The sequence below is a fragment of the Pelobates fuscus genome, chromosome 8 (assembly GCF_036172605.1).
Source record: "Pelobates fuscus isolate aPelFus1 chromosome 8, aPelFus1.pri, whole genome shotgun sequence".
Classification (NCBI taxonomy): domain Eukaryota; kingdom Metazoa; phylum Chordata; class Amphibia; order Anura; family Pelobatidae; genus Pelobates; species Pelobates fuscus.
The window spans coordinates 33464561-33485818 of NC_086324.1; the positions used below are offsets into that span (position 1 = coordinate 33464561).

The 21258-nt window shown below is 36.7% G+C and overlaps 1 protein-coding gene across 1 annotated transcript in view; it reads left to right on the forward strand.

Moving 5' to 3' along the window:
* PSMD14 (proteasome 26S subunit, non-ATPase 14) overlaps window positions 1-20720 on the forward strand; it is a 55466-nt gene extending 34746 nt beyond the window's left edge. Inside the window, exons 6-10 of the mRNA XM_063428614.1 lie at window positions 8981-9088; window positions 13615-13689; window positions 14192-14317; window positions 18912-18974; window positions 19783-20720. Of these exons, the coding sequence (XP_063284684.1) occupies window positions 8981-9088; window positions 13615-13689; window positions 14192-14317; window positions 18912-18974; window positions 19783-19881 (471 nt within the window). The 3' untranslated portion in view covers window positions 19882-20720. The remainder of the gene's footprint in view (window positions 1-8980; window positions 9089-13614; window positions 13690-14191; window positions 14318-18911; window positions 18975-19782) is intronic.
* The last annotated feature ends 538 nt before the right edge of the window (window positions 20721-21258 follow it).

Below are 21258 nucleotides of genomic sequence, written 5' to 3' on the forward strand. Positions count from 1 at the left end.
AAGTAACCAAATAATCATAAACCCAAGCTGCACTCACAGGGTCACATGCCCAGTTTAATATTTAACGATTCTAGAAGGAGAGCAGGATTTTGATAACCGATCTATTGCAGGTGATAAAAGAAGCTTTAGATGGGACATTAATCCTCTACCACACCTGGCACATCAACAATGCCTGTGTGATCACAGAATACATTACAATAACATGGTCCACAAAAAATGTAAATCATGCATGCAAGAATCTTAAACTGAAGTGCCACGAACAGGCAGCGATCATTCCAGCTCTTTGGTTGCCGTGTTATGGAAGATACAATAATCAGTAGCCAGAGTATACACATGCATACTTTTAAAGACAATATCACATAACAAGCTTTTATTTTCTTTTCTTTTTTTATTCAATGAGTTAAAACAATATCCCATGTAGGTTAGTATGATTTTTACAATAAATTAAGGTGGTAAGGGCCTTTTTGTTTCCAGAGCAGACACATCTTTGAACATTGACTGCTGGTTGTTAGAGACTTTATCACTTTAAGACTTGTTTTTTTTTCCCTCTTAACCTGTTGAAAATATTGTTGTAAATTAAATTTAGATTATTTTCGCATAACCAAGCTGTAGTAATAGTTTACTAGCTAAGGATCTGACATTTTCACTGTGTAGGTGGCCATCTTGGAAATGCATTGTCAAAAAGATTTGCTTCTTGCACAGTTCCATGCAGCGATGCCCTGATTAGATTACAGCATTCCATTTTGAAGGGTAGAATGTGAGTAGCCAGTGAAGAGTTTCTCGAAAAAGAATCTTATGGTTAGATTTTTGGTTTATCTCTTTTCCTTGATTTTGTTTTACCCCGTTGTCACCAAATGAAAAAAATAACTTGGTCTTGCATTTACAGAACGTCTGTGGCATACAAACTTGATGTTTCATTTTAACGCAGCGTTGTAGGTAACAAAGTCTGTGGTGTTACAGTCTAGTTTACCTTGTGTATATGGTTATACAAGGTAATAATTCATAATACAATGTGTGCTTGTATGGAAATGGTTTGCACGAGTACTCTTCCCTCTTTGTCTCCTTTTAGGGAAATAATTTGTTCTGAGTTTTTTTTTTAAAGATAAAATCTTAAGGAAATACTCACTATGTTAGAGCTTAATTGAAATTCCAATGCAAGCAAAATGTGTCTTGTCGAGGCCATGGTGTAAGCCCAATGTAGATAAAAAGTGGAGCTTCGGACATCACATTTTTTGTCATTTAACACAAATGTGTGCAATGACTGTGTAGAAAAGGCTTGCTTTTTGCAAATCTTGAGATAAGACCACTGTGTCCCTCTCTCTATTTCACATGCATGGCTCCAGTAGCTGGAGGTAGATGCTTGAAGCTCTCCCTTGTGGAAGCTGCCATTTTATTTCTAGCAAGTATATCTTCCTTTAGCTTCTCTCCAGTTACTGCTCACCAAGCCTGCATGTCACCTTTGGAGATGTTTGCACTTCAATGAGCTAGAGTTGTCTGGGTACCTATAGTGTCCCTTTAAAGCTGACTCTGCAGAAACAGTCTTCACACTTGCAGTCTATGGGAGCCAGTCTCAGGAAATATTTTGGTCTCATCTGACAAGCAGAGAAACATATTTATATTGCCATGATGACCTGCTGTCCTGGATTTGTTTAGTACATTGTATATACTTGTATGTGTTCACTAGCAGCCTACATAAAGTGTGACGGATCTTTCCATAAACCAGTTTAAGATAGTAATGAAAATTGATTAATATTGTTTTCACCTGACCAAGCTGTAATGGGTGCAGCTAGAATTAACAATCGAGAATGTTAGTATTTCAGAGTGGAGGTGGGTTATTTAGAATACCATAACAATTTAAACCTTTTCTGACATTTTGTGATGTCAGCAGCCAATCAAAATGTGTTTGTTTTATTTTTCCAGTGTAAATCCTAGCCCAACTTTGCAAAATGATGATCTGTGCCCAACATGCACATGGCAAGCGGGAAATCTCATTTTCTTTTTCAATTAAACTGCTATGGTCTATATTTAAATATATGATGATATACAGAATGTATAGAGCCACTCGAATGCTGTTCACTTTTGAAGTCTTAGTCTTAGAAGATTGAAAGGAACATACATACCAGATGTTGAGTAGGTTCTGCAATATAATATTTTGCCTACTAGTCAGTTTCATAATTTAAGGGTTTTAGGCCACAATTAATCTAAATTTGTAAAATGTGGCTTGAAAGAAACCCAACGTCTTGGGTAGCATTTGTGTTGAAATTGCAATGTTTGTAATTACCTCATTGTCTCTGGAGGAATCACTATGCTGTAGAGCTGGACGTTAATTAGCTGCTAATTTGACCAATAAGGTTAATTAATGTACAATGACAAGGTCTCCAACTACCCGTTAATTTCTACGATTTGTAGCAGTGTCTGTCAACTGTAATGAGTATGACTTTAAAGCACTGGAGTTAGATTCTAGAATTTCGTGGTCAGATTGTGGCCCCACATACTGATTTCCTGTGTTCATATACAGTTTGTTTATTCTCAGGGTAATATACTCCTTATCTGTAGTGAAACGCATATTTTAAAATCCTGTTCACTTACTATAAAAATTAATGTGTGGAAATATAATTCTTTATATTTATTGTGGAGACATGAAAATGCAGAAACGTCTGTGAAGCCAACACATTCTTTTATATTTGTGCACTACCTTTTGCATTCAATCACATGATTCAAAAATGATCTTTATACTTTCCAGAAATATTAAATTTTCCAATTTTTGTTATGCCTTGGATGTGGTCTTTCTTTGAAATTCTTAAATCTCAATATAATCTTGTAATTAAAATTTATTAATTTTTTTTTAATTCATGTTCATTGTAATTTTGGAAAAATCTCTTTCATTTATTTTGTATTTCCCCTTTCTGATAGCCATCGTTTTGTACCTTTGTCTGTTCAAGAACACAATTTTGCCTTCCTAATGCATATTTCCACCATAGTCTAAAGTCTTCATGAATAGTAATAAATATTTTTGAGGAAGAGGTCATTTTTTTTTTTCTTTTTAAATACTGCGACATGGCCACAAAAATTCTGAAATTGACAAATCTCTTTAAAATGAAAGTTTAAGGTTTCAATTTAAAAAATAAAAATAAAAAAAATGAGCAGGCATAATTTTTTTTGAGCAGATTACCAGCATGATAGGCATGATAGGGTTTTTTTCGCTGTAAAAAAACAAAAAAAAAAAAAAAAAAACACTTTGAATGCAAAAAGAAAATCTACATATATATTTCAAGTATATCACTATTTACATGGAGTTAGTATGCTTAAATAGCACTACATCAAAATGAGGCAGATGACAATGTCAGGCAGGCTTTTTTTTTTATTGTCATTTAGAGGGAGCCAATTTTTGAAGATTTTATTGTTTGGAAATAATCTGGCATTTAGTTTATTTTAGTGAAAATATTTATTTTTACAATCCACGGGTCAGTCACCTGCCATCTTTGTATAGAATAAATATGGAATCCAAATTCTTTTTTTTTTCAAGCCATGATGGATTCACAAGCTAACACAGATGTACAAAAAAAGATGCAGCTTCTATTTTCTATTGACAGCTTCCAAATATTTAGTATCTAATTCCAAGAGATGCAATTAGTACAGAAACCATGATTCTCAAACCACACATCCCACCAGCTAATTATATTTGCAAGGTCAGAGAAAATACATATTTTCAGAAAAATAAAGGGCTGTACTAATATGTGACTTGTTCTTGGCTGTTATATCACAGTTTGTTGATCTGGAATATAATGTGTACAATTCACAAATTTGATAACAGAAAGTGGTGTGTGATTGTGTTTATTTTATAACCAGTATATTCACAGCAATCACTTCCAAATATCTCTCCAGTAAAGATGTGTTAATTACAAAACAGACAAGGTCTTCTATTATATTAAAGATACTAACAAGAAGACAGCAGGAATCACACATTTAAATAGCATCATCAGCCCCTATTTTAGTGCTCTGTTTTGATCCGTGAGATACTCCTAGACCAAAGGTTCTATTAAAGACAGAGTGTATAAAATAGGCAGCATTATATGAACAAAATTTATTCAACAAGAAAACAGACCTTTAACTTGATTTTAACAAGCCTGTGAAATTATAAGCAATCATATGCTGCCGATTCATGCAGTGATAATAAAGACAATGACTGGAGGGTTCCCTGTGCTACCGAAACCGCTAATGGTTTTGTTATAAATTGTCATCTGCAGCAGTGACCTCATAAGTCTCAGTGTGGCTACGAGAAGAGTGTGGTCAGGAGTATTGTTTGATAGATATTTTTATTGAGTTCTAGAGTTGCAGCAACAATCCTATTCACAAATAAATGTATGCTTTTGTAATATGTATAACCAGTTGTTAATACATTTAAAACAAAAGAAACATGGCCAACTCTTGTTAAAATCTAATTAATCTTTACCACCTCTGTTGGTGATTATAATTGTTTATTGATAATTGGTGCCTTCAAAAGCAAGTGCTGATTTATTTTTATTTTTAATGCACAGTCTTCTGTAAGTCACGGATATTGGATATGGTTAGAAAAAATAAATATTGTTACAGAGAGAAAGATCATAGATAGGTGTGTAAATATGTGTGTACAGGAGTTGGAGAAAACAACAAAAAGCCCCAGATGAAAATGAGCTGAAATATGAAATAACTAAAACGAAATTCATTTCCGAATGCCCTCCAAGATTAAATTATAAATTTGCAATGTGCATCTCTTGTAAAAGACACCGGTCATTATTGCAATGTGCTATAGAGGCCCTATTCTTTGTTTCTTCATACCTCCTCTGTAGTCCATGTCTGGTTTACCCTACTATTGGGAAATTAAAACACTAACACCTACCTTGAGCTCCTGTTCTGAGAAATTGGTGGTATCACCCTCCCTGAACACCTTTTGCTCCTATTTTCCTTAGCTCTCTTTATGTGCATGTTGGAATCAAGGTACATTTGTTTTAGATGCCTGATTTTTATTTTATTTTTTGGATTGACAATAGGGGTCCAAATAATAATAATAATAATAATAACAATGGTAAGTCACTAAAAGAGATTTTAACACCACAAGATGCATCACAGTGAAATGGAAATTGTGCTTATAGAAAATACCTAATGTTGTATAATTTATTATTTAAAGGACCACTATAGGCACCCAGACCACTTCAGCTTAATGAGGTGGTCTGGGTGCCTGGTCCAGCTAGGATTAACCCTTTTTTCAATAAACATAGCAGTTTCAGAGAAACTGCTATGTTTATAAATGGGTTAATCCAGCCTCTAGTGGCTGTCTCATTGACAGCCGCTAGAGGGCTTCCGTGCTTCTCACTGTGAAAATCACAGTGAGAAGACGCCAGCGTCCATAGGAAAGCATTAATAATGCTTTCCTATGGACTGGCTGAATGTGCGCGCGCATTCAGCTGAAGAGGAGGAGGCGGAGAGGAGGAGGAGAGCTCCCCGCCCAGCGCTGGCGAAAGAGGTAAGTTTATCCCCTTCCTCACCCCAGAGCCCGGCGAGAGGGGGTCCCTGAGGGTGGGGGCACCCTCAGGGCACTATAGTGCCAGGGTAACAAGTATGTTTTCCTGGCACTATAGTGGTCCTTAAATTGAAATACAGGAAGCACCATTGCAAACCAAAATGGCTATTTCCAGAGTATTCTCTATAAATATATATATATATATATATATATTATATTTATTTTGCTTAATCCCTGCACTGTTGGACATTAGGGGATAATTATTAGAGTTTTAATGATGTGCACACCTGGACAAACAGCCCTCTCATAGCTATGATTGAAAGAAATCTCATATATTCCCATGGAATTGCATACTTTGATGTTTGTGACTCTACGTTTCCGCAACTCAAATCTTTTACGAAAAACCTATGTCCAGCTTTGGCATAACTATTTGTAAAGCACTGCCGGATTGTGATATATAGGACTAATATGATAAATACTATCTACATGTAAATGGTGCACTGTAGCAGTCTGTTACATTATCAGAGATTCCGGTCGTCTTCATTGTAAAACCTCCCATAGTATAGAGTCGGAATATGCTGCTTAATGTACTTACTGCACGAGTCTGTTCAAAGGTCATCAGAAAGTCTTTCCAGCCCTCCCTTTGGAGCAAGAGATTGAGTACCTTATACATTTTTATTAATTATTTAAATACCAATGAGTTCTACAGCACAAGGATGCATTAAGTAAAGCTTATTACCAAACGTAAAGGGACATTGCATCTTATATAGATAATGCATTAAAAATGAAAATAAAATTCCTCAAAAAATATTTGTAAAAGTTCCTGTTTTTACAAGCAACAGATGCACTACCGATGCCCCACATCAGGAAGAAGAATGACAAATCAGAATCCTCTTATTCTAGGTTATGTTGTCTAATCATATCCCATGTCCATCAGTTGTTTATTTTTTCTCTCTAATTTAAAAAAAAAAAAAAAAAAAAAAAGAATTTGGCAGGCCTAGTGTCTCTAACGACCCAAATGCATGATTTTAGATGAAGGGTAAACCTTCATCTGTGTTGTGCATTTAAAGGGGCAGTATACCTGCACATTGTTTCAGTGACTCATGATTGAAGAAAGCACAGCACAGATATGAACCTCTCCGTATTTTAAGTTGAATGTGAATCTGGACATGGCAGAAAGTTGCATGAAGGGAAGACAGTTGAGTTTAACTTTGGATGTGTGTGGTGTCTTTTGAATATTTTTTGAATATTTCTTATTTAGAATACATAACAAATGTAATTGAATCCATCCGGTAGTGTCCCTTTAATATGACATCTAAACCTTTGCGCTCGTTTAGAAGGGTTGCCTTCAGGATTATAGTCTGTAACATCACATTTTAATATTTCTTGTACTGGTCATTAGTGTACTTACTTTTGTCCCTATTGCATTATATCTTTTGGAGTTAAATAAGATCTACAATGGGTGGATTTTAAATATATAATTTTTTTTTTAAATAAAATACTTTTCTTTAATTCCCCTAATTTTTCTGGTACATTCACAACACACCATGCGTAATATTATAGTGTATCTGTTTTGTGTTGTTTTTTTTTTTAATGCATACGATACTTACCTTAAGTTATTCTATGGTCTGGCAATCTATAAGACTTGACTGGTACATAGTCTTTCGGAGCATAGACATAACTTGAGAACAGTCAATTAAAAAATGTCAACTGTTAGCCCTGCTGAAATAGTGTTTTTCCAAGCAAATAACAACAGGATAAAATCCAAAAGTTGTACATAAGGTTTTCAAATCTGTGGGAGACAAATCAAGAATACAAAGATGACAAGAAATTGGAATCCAAAAGCTGATGAAGCACAGAATGCTTTTGGCAAGGACTTTATGGTTGAGATTCTTTTAAAAGCTGTGCAGATTTAAATGTGATACTCTGTGGTTCTTGTCATTCTACTATCAAGCTAAAAATATGTGCATTCAGTCAGATCTTTTTAGATGAAAATAATCAAGTTGTAACTGTGGATTGCTGGAGCACAATACAAAAAAACAAAAGTTACAATGCTCCCTCACACCAATCAAGATGCATTCACCATAAATGCCTATGATCACAAACCATGCTCTTGTTTTTCAACCTACTGTAAATAACTTGAGATTTTTTTTTTAAAACACGGGATACTGCTGCAGATACAGTAAATGTTGATCTTGGTAATCTGCTTGCATGCTCCCTGTGGGGATTGAGTTAGATCCTAGAGGTACTTATATAAACATAGAATGTGACGGCAGATAAGAACCATTCGGCCCATCTAGTCTGCCCAATTTTCTAAATACTACTTCATGAGTGTTTGTACACCTGGGGGGCAAGTACTGGTGAGTGAATTCATGCACCCTAGGGTTGAGTTGTGGGTTCATGACAAGTACTACTAGTTTGTGAAATTATGCCCACTGGGGTCAAGGTAAGGTCCCTTAGGACTATGTGCATGCATCATGAAGCGTTGGGACCTGAAGCGTACTAGCAGAAAATGTTTGTTCTCCTTAATTTAAAATACATTCATATACCTTCACAATTAAAAATAAATAAATCTTAGAGTTGCTTACACTTCAGTAAGCAACTTGTGTGCAGGACACAGTCATTAGTTCTATTTTTCACAGTGGGCAGTCTCTCTATTGCAGAAATGAACTTGCATGTTTTGAGTACTGATCCAACTTCATCTGATTAGCACATATATGTGAGGATGGCTGCACACAGTAGAGTAAAGGAGTACTTTATGCTGGAATACCGAGATGCTGGGTCTGGGTGCAACGCTGCATTACTCCACTCTGGCATATCATGTCTAGTATATTATGTCTTGTTCACACACTTTGCATTGCAAGCAGGATTTATATTTAGAGCCCAATGACCTAAAATGTCCTACTTTCTTTTCTTTAATCTTTTATATATACGTGTTGATAATTTTGATCATTACAACAGCTATGCTGGTATTTTTAGAAAACCAAATGCTAGATTGTCATTTGGGTCCTGGTGGCCGGAAGAACTGAAAGCCCATCTGACTAGAAAACAAAGTTAAAGAAATGTTCCTTGCTGCTTATAATTTTGTTGTCATTGCTGGAGTATGTGTAGTGTAATTGATCTGACAGAACTGGGCCATAAACACTGTCCCTTAGCTTGTGCTCACTTTCACATTTAACCTTTTACCGTCATTGAAGATGAGAAGTAAGCTAGGTGTCAAACCTTTGGAAGTTAATACAGAAATCTGTTTATAAATAAGTATTTATTGTTACTCTGTGATGCCAAGAAAGAAACAATCTTTAATGTTCCTTTTGCACGCAGAATGGCAAAGCCAGCAGGGGTTTCATTTTATTAATATTCTAATTAAATGCATATTTGGAAACCTGCCAACACTGATATGAATTGTCCATGCCTGGTCCAATGTTCTGCTTGAAGGTTCTCAGAGGAACTGATACGACTGTCTGTTTAATTTCTTTCCAGGTTGTTATTGATGCCTTCAGACTCATCAATGCCAACATGATGGTCCTGGGACACGAACCAAGACAAACCACGTCAAATCTTGGTCATTTAAACAAACCGTCCATACAAGTAAGTTCTGCTTTTTGGCATATGCGACTTTTGAAATTTCTGTATATTGGATTTTATTAGAAACCCAAACTTTATTTTATTTTTATTTTTTCCTCCATTGTTCTAGGTTAGGGTTCCATAGATGGCAAGATCTGTTAGTTTTGTTTTGTTTTTTTAGGATGCACAGCCAGGCTGGATTAGCATCATGTGGTATGTGATCCACAACCGTTGGAATGTACATAATTGTACTTCACTATATTAAGTCTAAATAACTTATCACCTCCACCATTCTAATTGTTTACATTCTTCTGTCCCTTTCCGCATCCAGACAGTGTTTGTGCTAACTACCAAGTCTAAAATGAGGAAAATTATAGTATGAATTTGGTAACTGTATGGTGGAGGAAATGTTTCTAAATATAACATTATGTTCAGCTTTCAAACTGTTTTAGATTGTTGGGTTTTTTTGTTGTTGCGTTATGTGCAAAGACCCAAAGTAGACATACCGATATTTTCTCAGATGATTAATTATGAACAGTCATTAGTAGGGCATACCTCTGGGTTGCTAACACGTTTGGCTCCTGCTAAACCAAGGTACTACAATTACGATTGTCTTGGGAGTTGTAGCCTTGTTTATAAGGCTGAGGAATGGTCAAATGACTACTATACTGTAGACCTTTAATTTCATTGTTTTTTTCGTGTATTTTTTATTTTTCTGCACAATATGAGTCCTTGGATTCATCTGGCATACATTACATATTACTAAATCATGCAAGCGTCAATGTTGCAATTTTATACTTCAAGTAAATCAAATGCACAATTTAATGAGGACAAAAATACTGCCTTTGTTTGTTTGGTGTGGACATGCCCATACTTGCATGTTTCTAGAGAATACATTATGCCAGACCCTTTAGCCAGTGTATAATGACCTACCTTGTAAACATCATAGCATCTTGAACTGTTCATTATTTTTTTAAGCTTAAGGATGTTGTGTGTCCAGCATGATTAATTCCCAGTTCCACTTCTGTATATTACTAATTGAAAGCTGTTAAAACTATGTTTCTCTTTCAGACGTGTAAAATAATGGCCTCATTGAATAAAATTTTGCATGATTTAACAAAAATAATGTATTAAACATTTGTGAGATCATATAAAAAAAAACGACAAACTAACCAACCTACTGCAAAAATAGCTACACTGAACAAAATTATAAACGCAACACTTTTGTTTTAGTCCCCATTTTTCATGAGCTGACTTCAAAGATCTAAGACTTTTTCTATGTACACAAAAGTTATATTTCTCTCAAATATTGTTCACAAATCTGTCTAAATCTGTGTTAGTGAGCACTTCTCCTTTGCCGAGATAATCCATCCACCTCACAGGTGTGGCATATCAAGATGCATGATTATTGCACAGGTGTGTCTTAGGCTGGCCACAATAAAAGGCCACTCTAAAATGTGCGGTTTTATCATACAGCACAGTGCCACATATGTTGCAAGTTTTGAGGGAGCGTGCAATTGGCATGCTGACTGCAGGAATGTCCACCAGAGCTGTTGCCCGTGAATTGAATGTTCATTTCTTTACCATAAGCAGTCTGCAAAGGCGTTTCAGAGAATTTAGCAGTACATCCAACCGCAGACCACATGTAACCACACCAGCCCAGGACCTCCACATCCAGCATCTTCACGTCCAAGATCGTCTGAGACCAGCCACCTGGACAGCTACTGCAACAATCTGTTTGCATAACCAAAGAATTTCTGCACAAACTGTCATAAACCATCTCAGGGAAGCTCATCTGCATGCTCATCCTCATCGGGGTCTCTACCTGACTGCAGTTAGTTGTTGTAACCGACTTGAGTGGGCAAATGCTCACATTCGATGGCGTCTGGCACTTTGGAGAGGTGTTCTTTTCACAGATGAATCACGGTTTTCACTGTACAGAGCAGATGGCAGACTGCATGTATGGCGTTGTGTGGGTGAGCGGTTTGCTGATGTCAACGTTGTGGATCGAGTGGCCCATGGTAGCGGTGGGGTTATAGTATGGGCAGGCGTATGTTATAGACAACGAACACAGGTGCATTTTATTGATGGCATTTTGAATGCACAGAGATAACGTGACGAGATCCTGAGGCCCATTGTTGTGCAACTCATCCATGACCATCATCTCATGTTGCAGCATGATAATGCTCGTCCCCATGTTGCAAGGATCTGTACACAATTCCTGGAAGCTGAAAACATCCCAGTTCTTGCATGGCCAGCATACTCACCGGACGTGTCACCCATTGAGTATGTTTGGAATGCTCTGGATCGGCGTATAAGACAGCATGTTTCAGGTCCTGCCAATATCCAGCAACTTCGCACAGCCATTGAAGAGGAGTGTGCCAACATTCCACAGGCCACAATCATCAACCTGATCATCTCTATGCGAAGGAGTTGTGCTGCACTGCGTGAGGCAAATGGTGGTCACACCAGATACTGACTGGTTTTCGGACCCCTCCTAGATCTCCCCAACACAGTAAAACTGCACATTTTAGAGTGGCCTTTTATTGTGGCCAGCCTAAGGCGCAATAATCTTGCTGTCTGATCAGCATCTTGATATGCCACACCTGTGAGGTAGATGTATCAGCAAAGGAGAAGTGCTCAGTAACACAGATTTAGACAGATTTGTGAACAATATTTGAGAGAAATAGGCCTTTTGTGTAAATAGAAAAAGTCTTAGATCTTTGAGTTCAGCTCATAAAAAATGGGGGCAAAACCAAAAGTGTTGTGTTTATAATATTGTTCAGTGTATTTACCAACTATTGCATGAAGAATAAGAAAAGTTTTTTAACCAGATTGTTGTTTAATCACTTAAGGACTACATGACTGTCTATGCCTAATGCAGTGCAGGGCTTTAATGCCCCGAGATTTTAGAAAACATATTTAAAACTAAAAATGAATACCACAAACTTTGGGAGAGAAAAATGTTTAAAAAGGGGCATCTCATGTGAGAGTCCCTATTGTGTCCACTGTTGCAAGTGGTATGCATTTTTTTGGAGTAATTTAAATATGTGCGCTACTAAAATATACCCAATTGCATCATAGACCAACCTTTAACTTGTGTTTTTGTTTTGATTTTTAACTGCAGTGGGCAGGTTATATAATTACAAAAACCTGACCAGGGTATATGAAGGGGGTTATTCTGTACTCTGTAGATATAGCTGAGCACAATTTAGTGATTTTTAATACAGTAGCACCTATCAAGTTTACAAAATGAACCGCTAAATTTAAATGTGCATGTAAACAAATGTGAAAATAATGCTATAAACTTTGAAAGAAATGAATGCTAAATAATATTAATTATGCTCGAAATATACCATTTGACATACCCCGTGGTGTCTTACACAAATGGTATTTATTCATTTGAATTTTAATTTGAGGTGATTTGAATTGAGAAATGTATACATTACCCCAAATTGTGGAATAGGCTCATCAAATGCATTGATGAAAATTCCTATTGTCAACTTGACAAAGGCATACATTGGGGGTATTTATTTCATTAGAAGAGTTTGCTGAGCATAATATATATGTACTAAGGCACAGTGCACACTATATGAGAGACCCTGGAATGTCTACTTTGACAAAGTGAAATTTCAACAGTCCAACTGCTTTAACACCCTAAAATGAGACATAGGCAATCAAATACATCTATAAAAACTGAAATGGTCAGGTCTCTTATATGGCACTGTAGCTTCACAGTATAGTGACAAAAGGTACACATTGTTGTGTTGTTGTACTCATAAGATGTAGCTAAACACAATATGGGGTTTTGTACAGTAGTAACATAAATCAGGTTTACGAAATACTGAAAAAGCCTTGTGTGTGCATTTAAAAATCAGGAAGAAGAAAAAATCTGACTAAATGTAATACAATATTTATGACAGGCTGGTAAATGGCTACATAAAAACTGTCCAAATACGCTTAGGTAAATAGCCTGTAGTGTCGTCTTTATATAAATATTTACATTTTTGTGTGATGGCTATTACACTTACAAGACAACCATATAAAATTCTAAAATTGCTCATCATTGACATTTTATTTTACTTCTAGTTTTTGGTGACCTGCAATTACCAAAAATAAACTGAAATCCTAGACATATTATGGACTCTGTAAATCGGGCCAAATAGATTGGTTTATTTTGAATTACTTTTCTTTAGCTGAACTAATTATGCACACATTATTATTGCCAAAACTATGGAAAAATGTTTGTTTTTTGTGCACTTTTTTTTTTAACAAATGAGAATGTATATGTGTATATGTCACATCTCATAACTACGGAAGTGCTACGGAATCTGTCTTTTAAAACCGTACATAATGTGTTGGTGCAGTCAATGAGAAAAGATGGAAATTGTGGTTGAACACACACCGAGCAAAAATTGCTTTGGTCCTCAAGTGAAAAACAAACAAATTAGGTCTTTAAGGGGTTAACTGTTTGTCATTCAAAGGGTTAGATGTTGTATTGTTTTTGTTTTCTGTAGTTAATCTATTTATTTTCTTTTTCTTTGTTTTAGGCTCTCATTCATGGCCTTAACCGACATTACTACTCCATAACAATTAACTACAGAAAAAATGAACTTGAGCAAAAGGTAAGCGATTTGTATTGTCTTGCCTCCTTTATTGTCTGCCTTTTGGAGGTAAACTACATCTGTAAAGGTAGATCACTTTTTGAGATTAATTACACCTGTCAGTTTACCTAAACTGGTCGTACAAATGTCCACCACTTTTGGTGATATTTTAGCGATGAAAATTGATCTACTGTTTTCCTCTTGGAAGAAAATAGTGTTCTTTTTGAAATCCTATTGACATAGAACATGCGCTCTGTCATTTGGGTCAGGTAAAGGTACTGCAGGCAGAAAATGACCACTGAGCAATATAACCTATATAATCAACATAAGTAGCAATGTATTTTGAATTTCTGTTTACATTTGTAAACGTTGTATGCCGTTTTGTGAAGGCCTATCAATGTTCTTCAGAGAATGTAAGCAGTCTTGAAATATTCCTAATTCATAGTCCTTTGAGACTTTTAATAAACAGTTTTGGGAAATAAGTATTTCATTTGATCCTAATAACTATTTTTTTTTTCTGTAGATGTTGCTAAATTTGCATAAGAAGAGTTGGATGGAAGGTTTGACACTTCAGGACTACAGTGAACACTGTAAACTTAATGAAACTGTTGTGAAGGAGATGTTGGAACTTGCAAAGAATTACAACAAGGTACAAATCATGTCCAGATAATCCTAAATCCACTCTCGTATTTAATATACACTAAACCTTAAAAATTGTTTATTTTCTCATTGATATGTATTTTGAAACAGAATTAACACTTTCCCACTTACAGCACCCAAAACATGAGTGAGGATTGGGAATACACTGGTGATATTTCCAAATGAACATTTGCCCATGCCAAGGTTTCACAACCTATAATCTGCACGTATCCCACAGAACATATCGAACAGACACTTAAGCACCTATTTTCCAGAAAGGACCATTCGGGGTTAAACTTATGGTCACTAAAGGGTAGTGACTGAGTAAAATGATGGGCACACGTTTCTTTTTTGCCTATGTAACTCTGTCGCTTGATAATGTAGCTTTCTATGAGACACATTAAATGCACATCAGATCCCTAACACTCCTTTCTGAGAAGCATTGGATTGCACTGTCTCAGGAGGACACCATGCCTCCTTAATGACGTTGCAGGAGACTGAGAGGGGAGCAGCGATGAGGGAGTCTCCACAGTGCTGGAAAATATGTGAAAGGGTTTTTTTTTTTTTTTATATAAATTTTATTGGAAGGGGGGGAAGGCTTGCATTCCTGACGCTATAGTGTTCTTGTACAGATACCATGACACTTTGTGTTAGCTCATTATTGAATCCTATTTACATATATCAGGAGGGAATTCAGCTCACCATATTAGTAACTGAGCCTGTAGCATATGTTATTATTTCAGGCTTTTTTTATTTTATATTTTTTTTAATGTGGCTGCTGCCAGTAGATCAGAGTGGGTGTTAGGCCTGGCATTGAGTATGGATCTAGTTAGCTTTGAATGATTTCAGAGTGAAAATCCAGAAGTCACTCCAATTGGGGATATATGAGTAATTGTTTGACTTGAGCCGAGAGAACACATAGACTTCTTTGGAATTGTCAGACTTGATTAAGATATACTTCATTAATTGGATTCATGCACAATTGTAAGAGGCGACACCTGGTTACCAATACACAATTTCATCTTCGCATCTCATTAAAAATTGTTTTAATGATATAGGAATGTTGACACAAAAGAAGGATACACTCAAGTGATAAAGATAATATTTTTAATGTGTTTTGCTATGCTTAAGATCCATGACTTTTGGTATAATCGTTTAATCATCAGTGTTTTATTTGTTTCAACCATTTTTATTTTTTTATCTATTCTATTACTGCTTTTTACTTGTCTGTGATGTAGCAACAAAAAGTTCTTACGTCCTACATCGGGATTTGTGTATTCTAAGATATCCTTAATAATTTTTTAAAAAAAATAAGATCCAGGTAGACTGCACGTATTTTTTTTTCTTTTTCTCAAAACATATCTGAATACCTTACTTGCACCTTTTAAAGTATTGAAGCAATGAGCATATGTTAGCGTTGTGTATCATGCATCCTTTAGCTTTCACTGCTTTGCTGTGTCCTTGCACCCCTCTGCTGTTTAATAGTCCCTTGGAAATATTTGGTTTCATAGTTGCTGTAGCAGGTCAAAGTTTTTCCAAGACCCCACACAGCCAGGCTATCATCTCAATTACTTTTTGAAGCAACATCTGTGCCTTTAAGAACTACAAATTAGTTGACTGTTAATTTACTGTGAGTGTGCTTACATCTTCAAGATGCCGTGACATCTCTTTTAACTAGATAATTAAGATTATAGTACACGAAAGCTAGCATAATCTACAATTTTATTACATGAATGGAGGCCTCATATTTAGCATTTTTAACAGTACTAGAGAAGATAAAATGAAGTGTGAGAGGAAGGGCGGAAGTTAAATATTCAAAAGCTGTCTTCTCGAGCCCAGTCTGCTGAATGCCTAATTTCTCATAAGGATGCACCTGACTTAAAGGCTCACAATGCCACTACTCCTCAGATAGTGCGCGCCAAACTGAGGGTTCATTCCTGCCAAAGTGAGAAGCCATCTGACCTATATCGCTAAGATGGTAGAAGAAACGGGATTGTGCAGGTTAACATACAACACAAGATTTTGATAGTGTTCGACAGTTTAATGGTGCATTAACTTCCACATACCAAAGGAAGGTCTTGACCACCACACAAAGCTGAGGCATGTCACGGAAAAAGGGGGTAAAAGACCATAGAGGAATCTGCCTTAGTAAGATGGGATATGGAGAAAGAAATACTGTCTGGAGTAAAAAGAAAAACGGATGACAAAGCTTAAACTTCAGAAACCTCGAAGGAGGAGACGAGACACAACAATAGGTCAAGTTTTGTTGAAAGATGATGCAGAGATAAGGACTTGTTGCCCAGACAATCGCAAACGAATTTAAGCACGAGGTCCACATCCCACAGATGGGCATATTTTGGAACCTTAGGGTGTGCTAGTTTGATGCCTCTTAGAAGACAACAGTTTAAAGGGTCTTGTCACACCGGCACACCCTGAAAGGACACGCAAGCTGCCGAAGAGGCAGAACTCAGGACATTAATGGACTGATTGGATGAGACAGGAAGTTTAGCGTCGCCGAAGCAGGTGCTGTAAATGGATCATATTTCCTCTTCAGAGAAGAGTTCCAGGGGGATAGATAGCACTGTCTCGTCCCAGGTGCCTATGAACCCCAAAGAAGTAATCTGCGATAGTTTGTCAACATTCGAAATGCAGACGCTGCTGGAGGATCAGGGTGTGAAGGAACCCCCTTGGGATCAGTGAGGAACTGTGAAAGTGAGGGAAGGAGAATTAGATTCTTGCATGATATTTCCAGTATATCTGGGTACCAAGCCTGGCTCTACCACCAGATCAGTAGAAGAGCGAGCCTTGTGATCTAATTTGCTGTAAAACTCTTGCAATCGTCATGAAGGGTGAGAAGCATTTGTCCTCCAATTGGACCAGTCCTGGAGAACAGTGTCTACGGCAGCGCATTCTGGATCCAGGAGCCATTTGAAGAAGGTCGGTAGCTGGTGATTGGTCATGGAGGCAAAGATGACCAGTGTGAAAGGACCTCACATCTGGAAGAGGAGTTGAAATACGGTGTCAGTCCACTTCCAGTGGCTGTTGTCCTGCTATTGTCAGGTGAACCAGTTAGCTGTCAGATTAGTTGCTCAAAGAAGGTATTCTGCCTTGAGTGATGTTGCGATCAAAGTAAAATTGATGTCGAATAGTGTGTGAGATTGAGCTCCTTCTAAACGATTTTATTCACTGGACTGCATGTGGAGAAGCCACCATTGGGGTTTTGAGCAAACATCTGGAGTGAAAGGAATCAGCTGATTGTACAACGGCCTGGTTCTGAGGTAGCTGGTTTTCAGCTGTTGCATGACCATGTAGTGAAGGGGTCCCGGGTAGACCGCCTCTATGGAGGCTGCAAGAAGGTGGAGAAGGATCTGATGTAGTCGGAGGATGCAATGTAATTCCTTTAAGGTAGAGTCGATCTTCTATTTAGGTAGATGAAGTACGCAGTTCCTGGAGTCAATTCAAAAACCTAAGAACTGAACTACTTGAGTGGGCGTCAAAGCTGATTTTTCCCCGTTGACCTTGAAACCCAATGATTGAAGCAAATTCATGACAAACTGTGTCTGAGATCGAAGACAATGAGTCGCAGAATATCAGCAAGTCATCCAAGTAGACCAGGCATCGATTTTCCTGTGTGCCATAACCGGTTTCAGTCGTTTTGTAAAACACTAAGGTGCTGATCTGAGATTGAAAAGGAGACTTGTGAACTGGTGAGGACGATGCTGCCCTCAGAACCGGAGGTAGCAACAACATTATTGGGCTATAGGTACGGACAGGTATGTGTCATTTAGGTTGAGATGCGTAAACCAGTCGTTTTTGAGCAAAAGGTCTCCTAGAAGGCGAATGTCCTCCATTTTGAAGTGCCTGTGCACAATGAAATAATTTAGCCTCCTGAACAGCCGTGGAAAGGAAATAGAAAGCTTCTCGGCTGCCGCAGTGCTCAAAGTGAGGGAGTATGAGGTACTGAGATATGACAAAATATGTGAAAGGGAGTGAACCGTCCATAATTAGCCCAAAAGGAGCCCTGGGACCTGTGGGAAAAACCAGGGGTAGGTCACAAACTAATAAATAAATAATACAAAATAATTTGAAGATATCTTATACCAAGAGAAAATGTTAATGTATAATACTCTGATCTGTGCACTTATCACAGAGAGCAGCAAAGAAAGAGGAGGTGCTTGTCAGAGCTTTTATAGCCTCCTCATGCTGGTTTTTGATGGATTAATAGTTTTGTGTTATGATCTGTGCTTCTATTGGAATACATTAAAGAGACTTGCAAACTATGAAGCCTCCTTTTGTGTAATAAAATTGCAAAATTATTATGTAACGCAGGGATGCCCAAAAGGTAGATCCCCATATGTTTAGAATGCCAAAGCATCATGGTAGCTCTAGTTCTGTGGATATACCTTTTGGGCACCTGTAATGTGATCTCTATAGCATCCTAAATAGTACAAAAGCGTAACAGTTTTGCAGCATTGTATGACTTTATTATTCAGTATTTGACGTTCCCATTGTCATTTTGTACTCTGATAATAGGACCATTTTGAAATGTGTTGTATTTTGTGATTTTATTATTTCTTACATTAGTATTTTGCTCTTCTATCCAGGCTGTGGAAGAGGAGGATAAGATGACACCTGAACAGCTTGCAATCAAAAATGTTGGGAAACAGGTAATGTATAGGAATAGATAGAATGATGGGGGCACACAATAGTTCAGATTTGTGGGCTATACCTCTTAAGCACAACACTATTAATAACAGTGGTTGTATTGCTTAACCATTTAACCACCCATCAAATATAAGGGTTATTGTCAAGTCAGTGCACATGACGTTCGCCTATGCATTTATTCAAAACTGCCATATAGTAGTAAAGGCTTTTCGTGGGCAGTTTGTGTGCATATGCATTACATTTTGTGAGGCAAGTTGTGTTTTGCTTAATTAGGCAAATAAGCAAGTGACCTATTGTGTTTGCGACTTGATTAGCACCTATAATGGCTAGTAAAATTGTGTTCTGCATGTGATCACTTTTGGATGGGGATTAATAATTGCATTTTTGAAAAAATAAGTAAAATAGACCACTAAAAACATGCCAGTTAGGATAACCATTTTTACCATTCACTACAAGTGTTGGTGTGAGAGATGATTTTTATTTCTCTCTTCTCAAATCTGTTACAAAACAAGCCTACTTGCTGGCATTAAAAAAATCTGTTTTTCTTGGGTATTTTCCATTTTAAAAAAGCATGAGCACGTACAAGACACAAAAAAGAGAAGGCTTTCAAGACTCCCTCACTCCCAGGAGACCACAATTGATATATGAGAACATAGAAATAAATGAACATCCAAATTGTGTGCCATAAAAAGCCATAAGATACTAATTAAAATTACATATGATGTATACACTAAAAACTGCTAAAACTAAATATTGCTTAATTTTTTTAATTATTATTTTTTTTATCTATTTTTTTTCCCTTCCACTTAGGATCCCAAACGCCATTTGGAAGAGCACGTGGATGTATTAATGACATCGAATATTGTCCAGTGTTTAGCTGCTATGTTGGACACGGTTGTATTTAAATAATGGATGGGGTGTGTGCATTGTTTGGAACTTTTCGATCTATCAAACTTGTTGATCTTTGTAACTGAAACCGCAGTACATCATATACCAGTGATGGTTCCTCTTTGGCAAATCAGCTATTATGGACTGTGTTTCCCATAATATTCTGCCAGCTGTGTGGCTGACAAAGCATCATGGGAAATATGTTCCTTGTAGTTTAAAAGGTAAATCCTCTCGGACCACTACTGTCATATTCCAAAGGCTTTCAAAAATGTATAACTTGCGCATATTTTTAATGGGGTTTTTTTTTTTCTGTATTTTTTTTTTAATTAGAATCTTTTCAGTTGTCACGGACACCAGGTTTGTGGGTTTAAAGGGAAAAAAAACAAGATAATAATCTGTTCTTGTAATATGTGGATATGACTTATTCAATTCATGATTCTAGAACATAACTTTACGCATCATATGCCGCCATAATTATATGATCAGTTTGATAACCCTTTGCAGTCACTGTGTCCGGGATTATCACCATCTAACTGAAAATGGGTTTAAGCTGTCTGAATGGAAGTGTTTGCAATACACTCTGTTCAGGTGACTGAAAGACTTTCAATATCATGAACTGCTGGCTTAAATTGGGACATCTGGCATCATTTGCTATTAGGGAGCAGCAATGTAACACCTCTTCAGTCTCCATTGTGCATTTATTTCTGCTTCTAGATGTCAAGGCCTTTGCAGAATGCAAAATAGTTTGAGAATAAATCAGGGCAAATGTTATTAAGTTTCCATTTGTTATTTGGAAGAAAAAAGACTGGTAGCACAAATGTTATTTTGTGGTTCTACATAATAAAACGAATTTACACATACCTGGTCTCCTGTTTGATATTCTTGGAGAAAACATAATAACGGCAAAGAAGGTAATGTTGTTTTCTGCCCGAGCAATATTCATGTTGTTTCTTGTCTAATTTCTCCTTATTCTCATGCAGTTTGGTTGAAAACACAGTGTGAATGGTGTTGCTAATATTGCCTTGTATTCATGATATAGAATATTACATGAAATTTCTTCTATATGTGACCTGATAACAGTTTATGTTCCAGAATATTTGTCTGACTTTTTTTGGTTCATGCATTTCCACCTCTTACAGAGCTCAAATTCTGCTCAAAAAGTGCATCTGAAATGAAAAAAAATGAAGTAATCTGTATGCTGTTGTATCCTAGTTGCTATCAGATGTATTGATCAGAGTTTATTCTTTATTGAAGTGCCAGCATTTATACAACCTACCTGTGCACTACAATGTAAACATGACTTGTAGGTGATTTAATACCTTTGTTGGGAAGAAGAAAACAAACATTTTGTCCCCAAGCATCGTAGCTCAAGATCGTACTTACACTCTGTGGCATTCT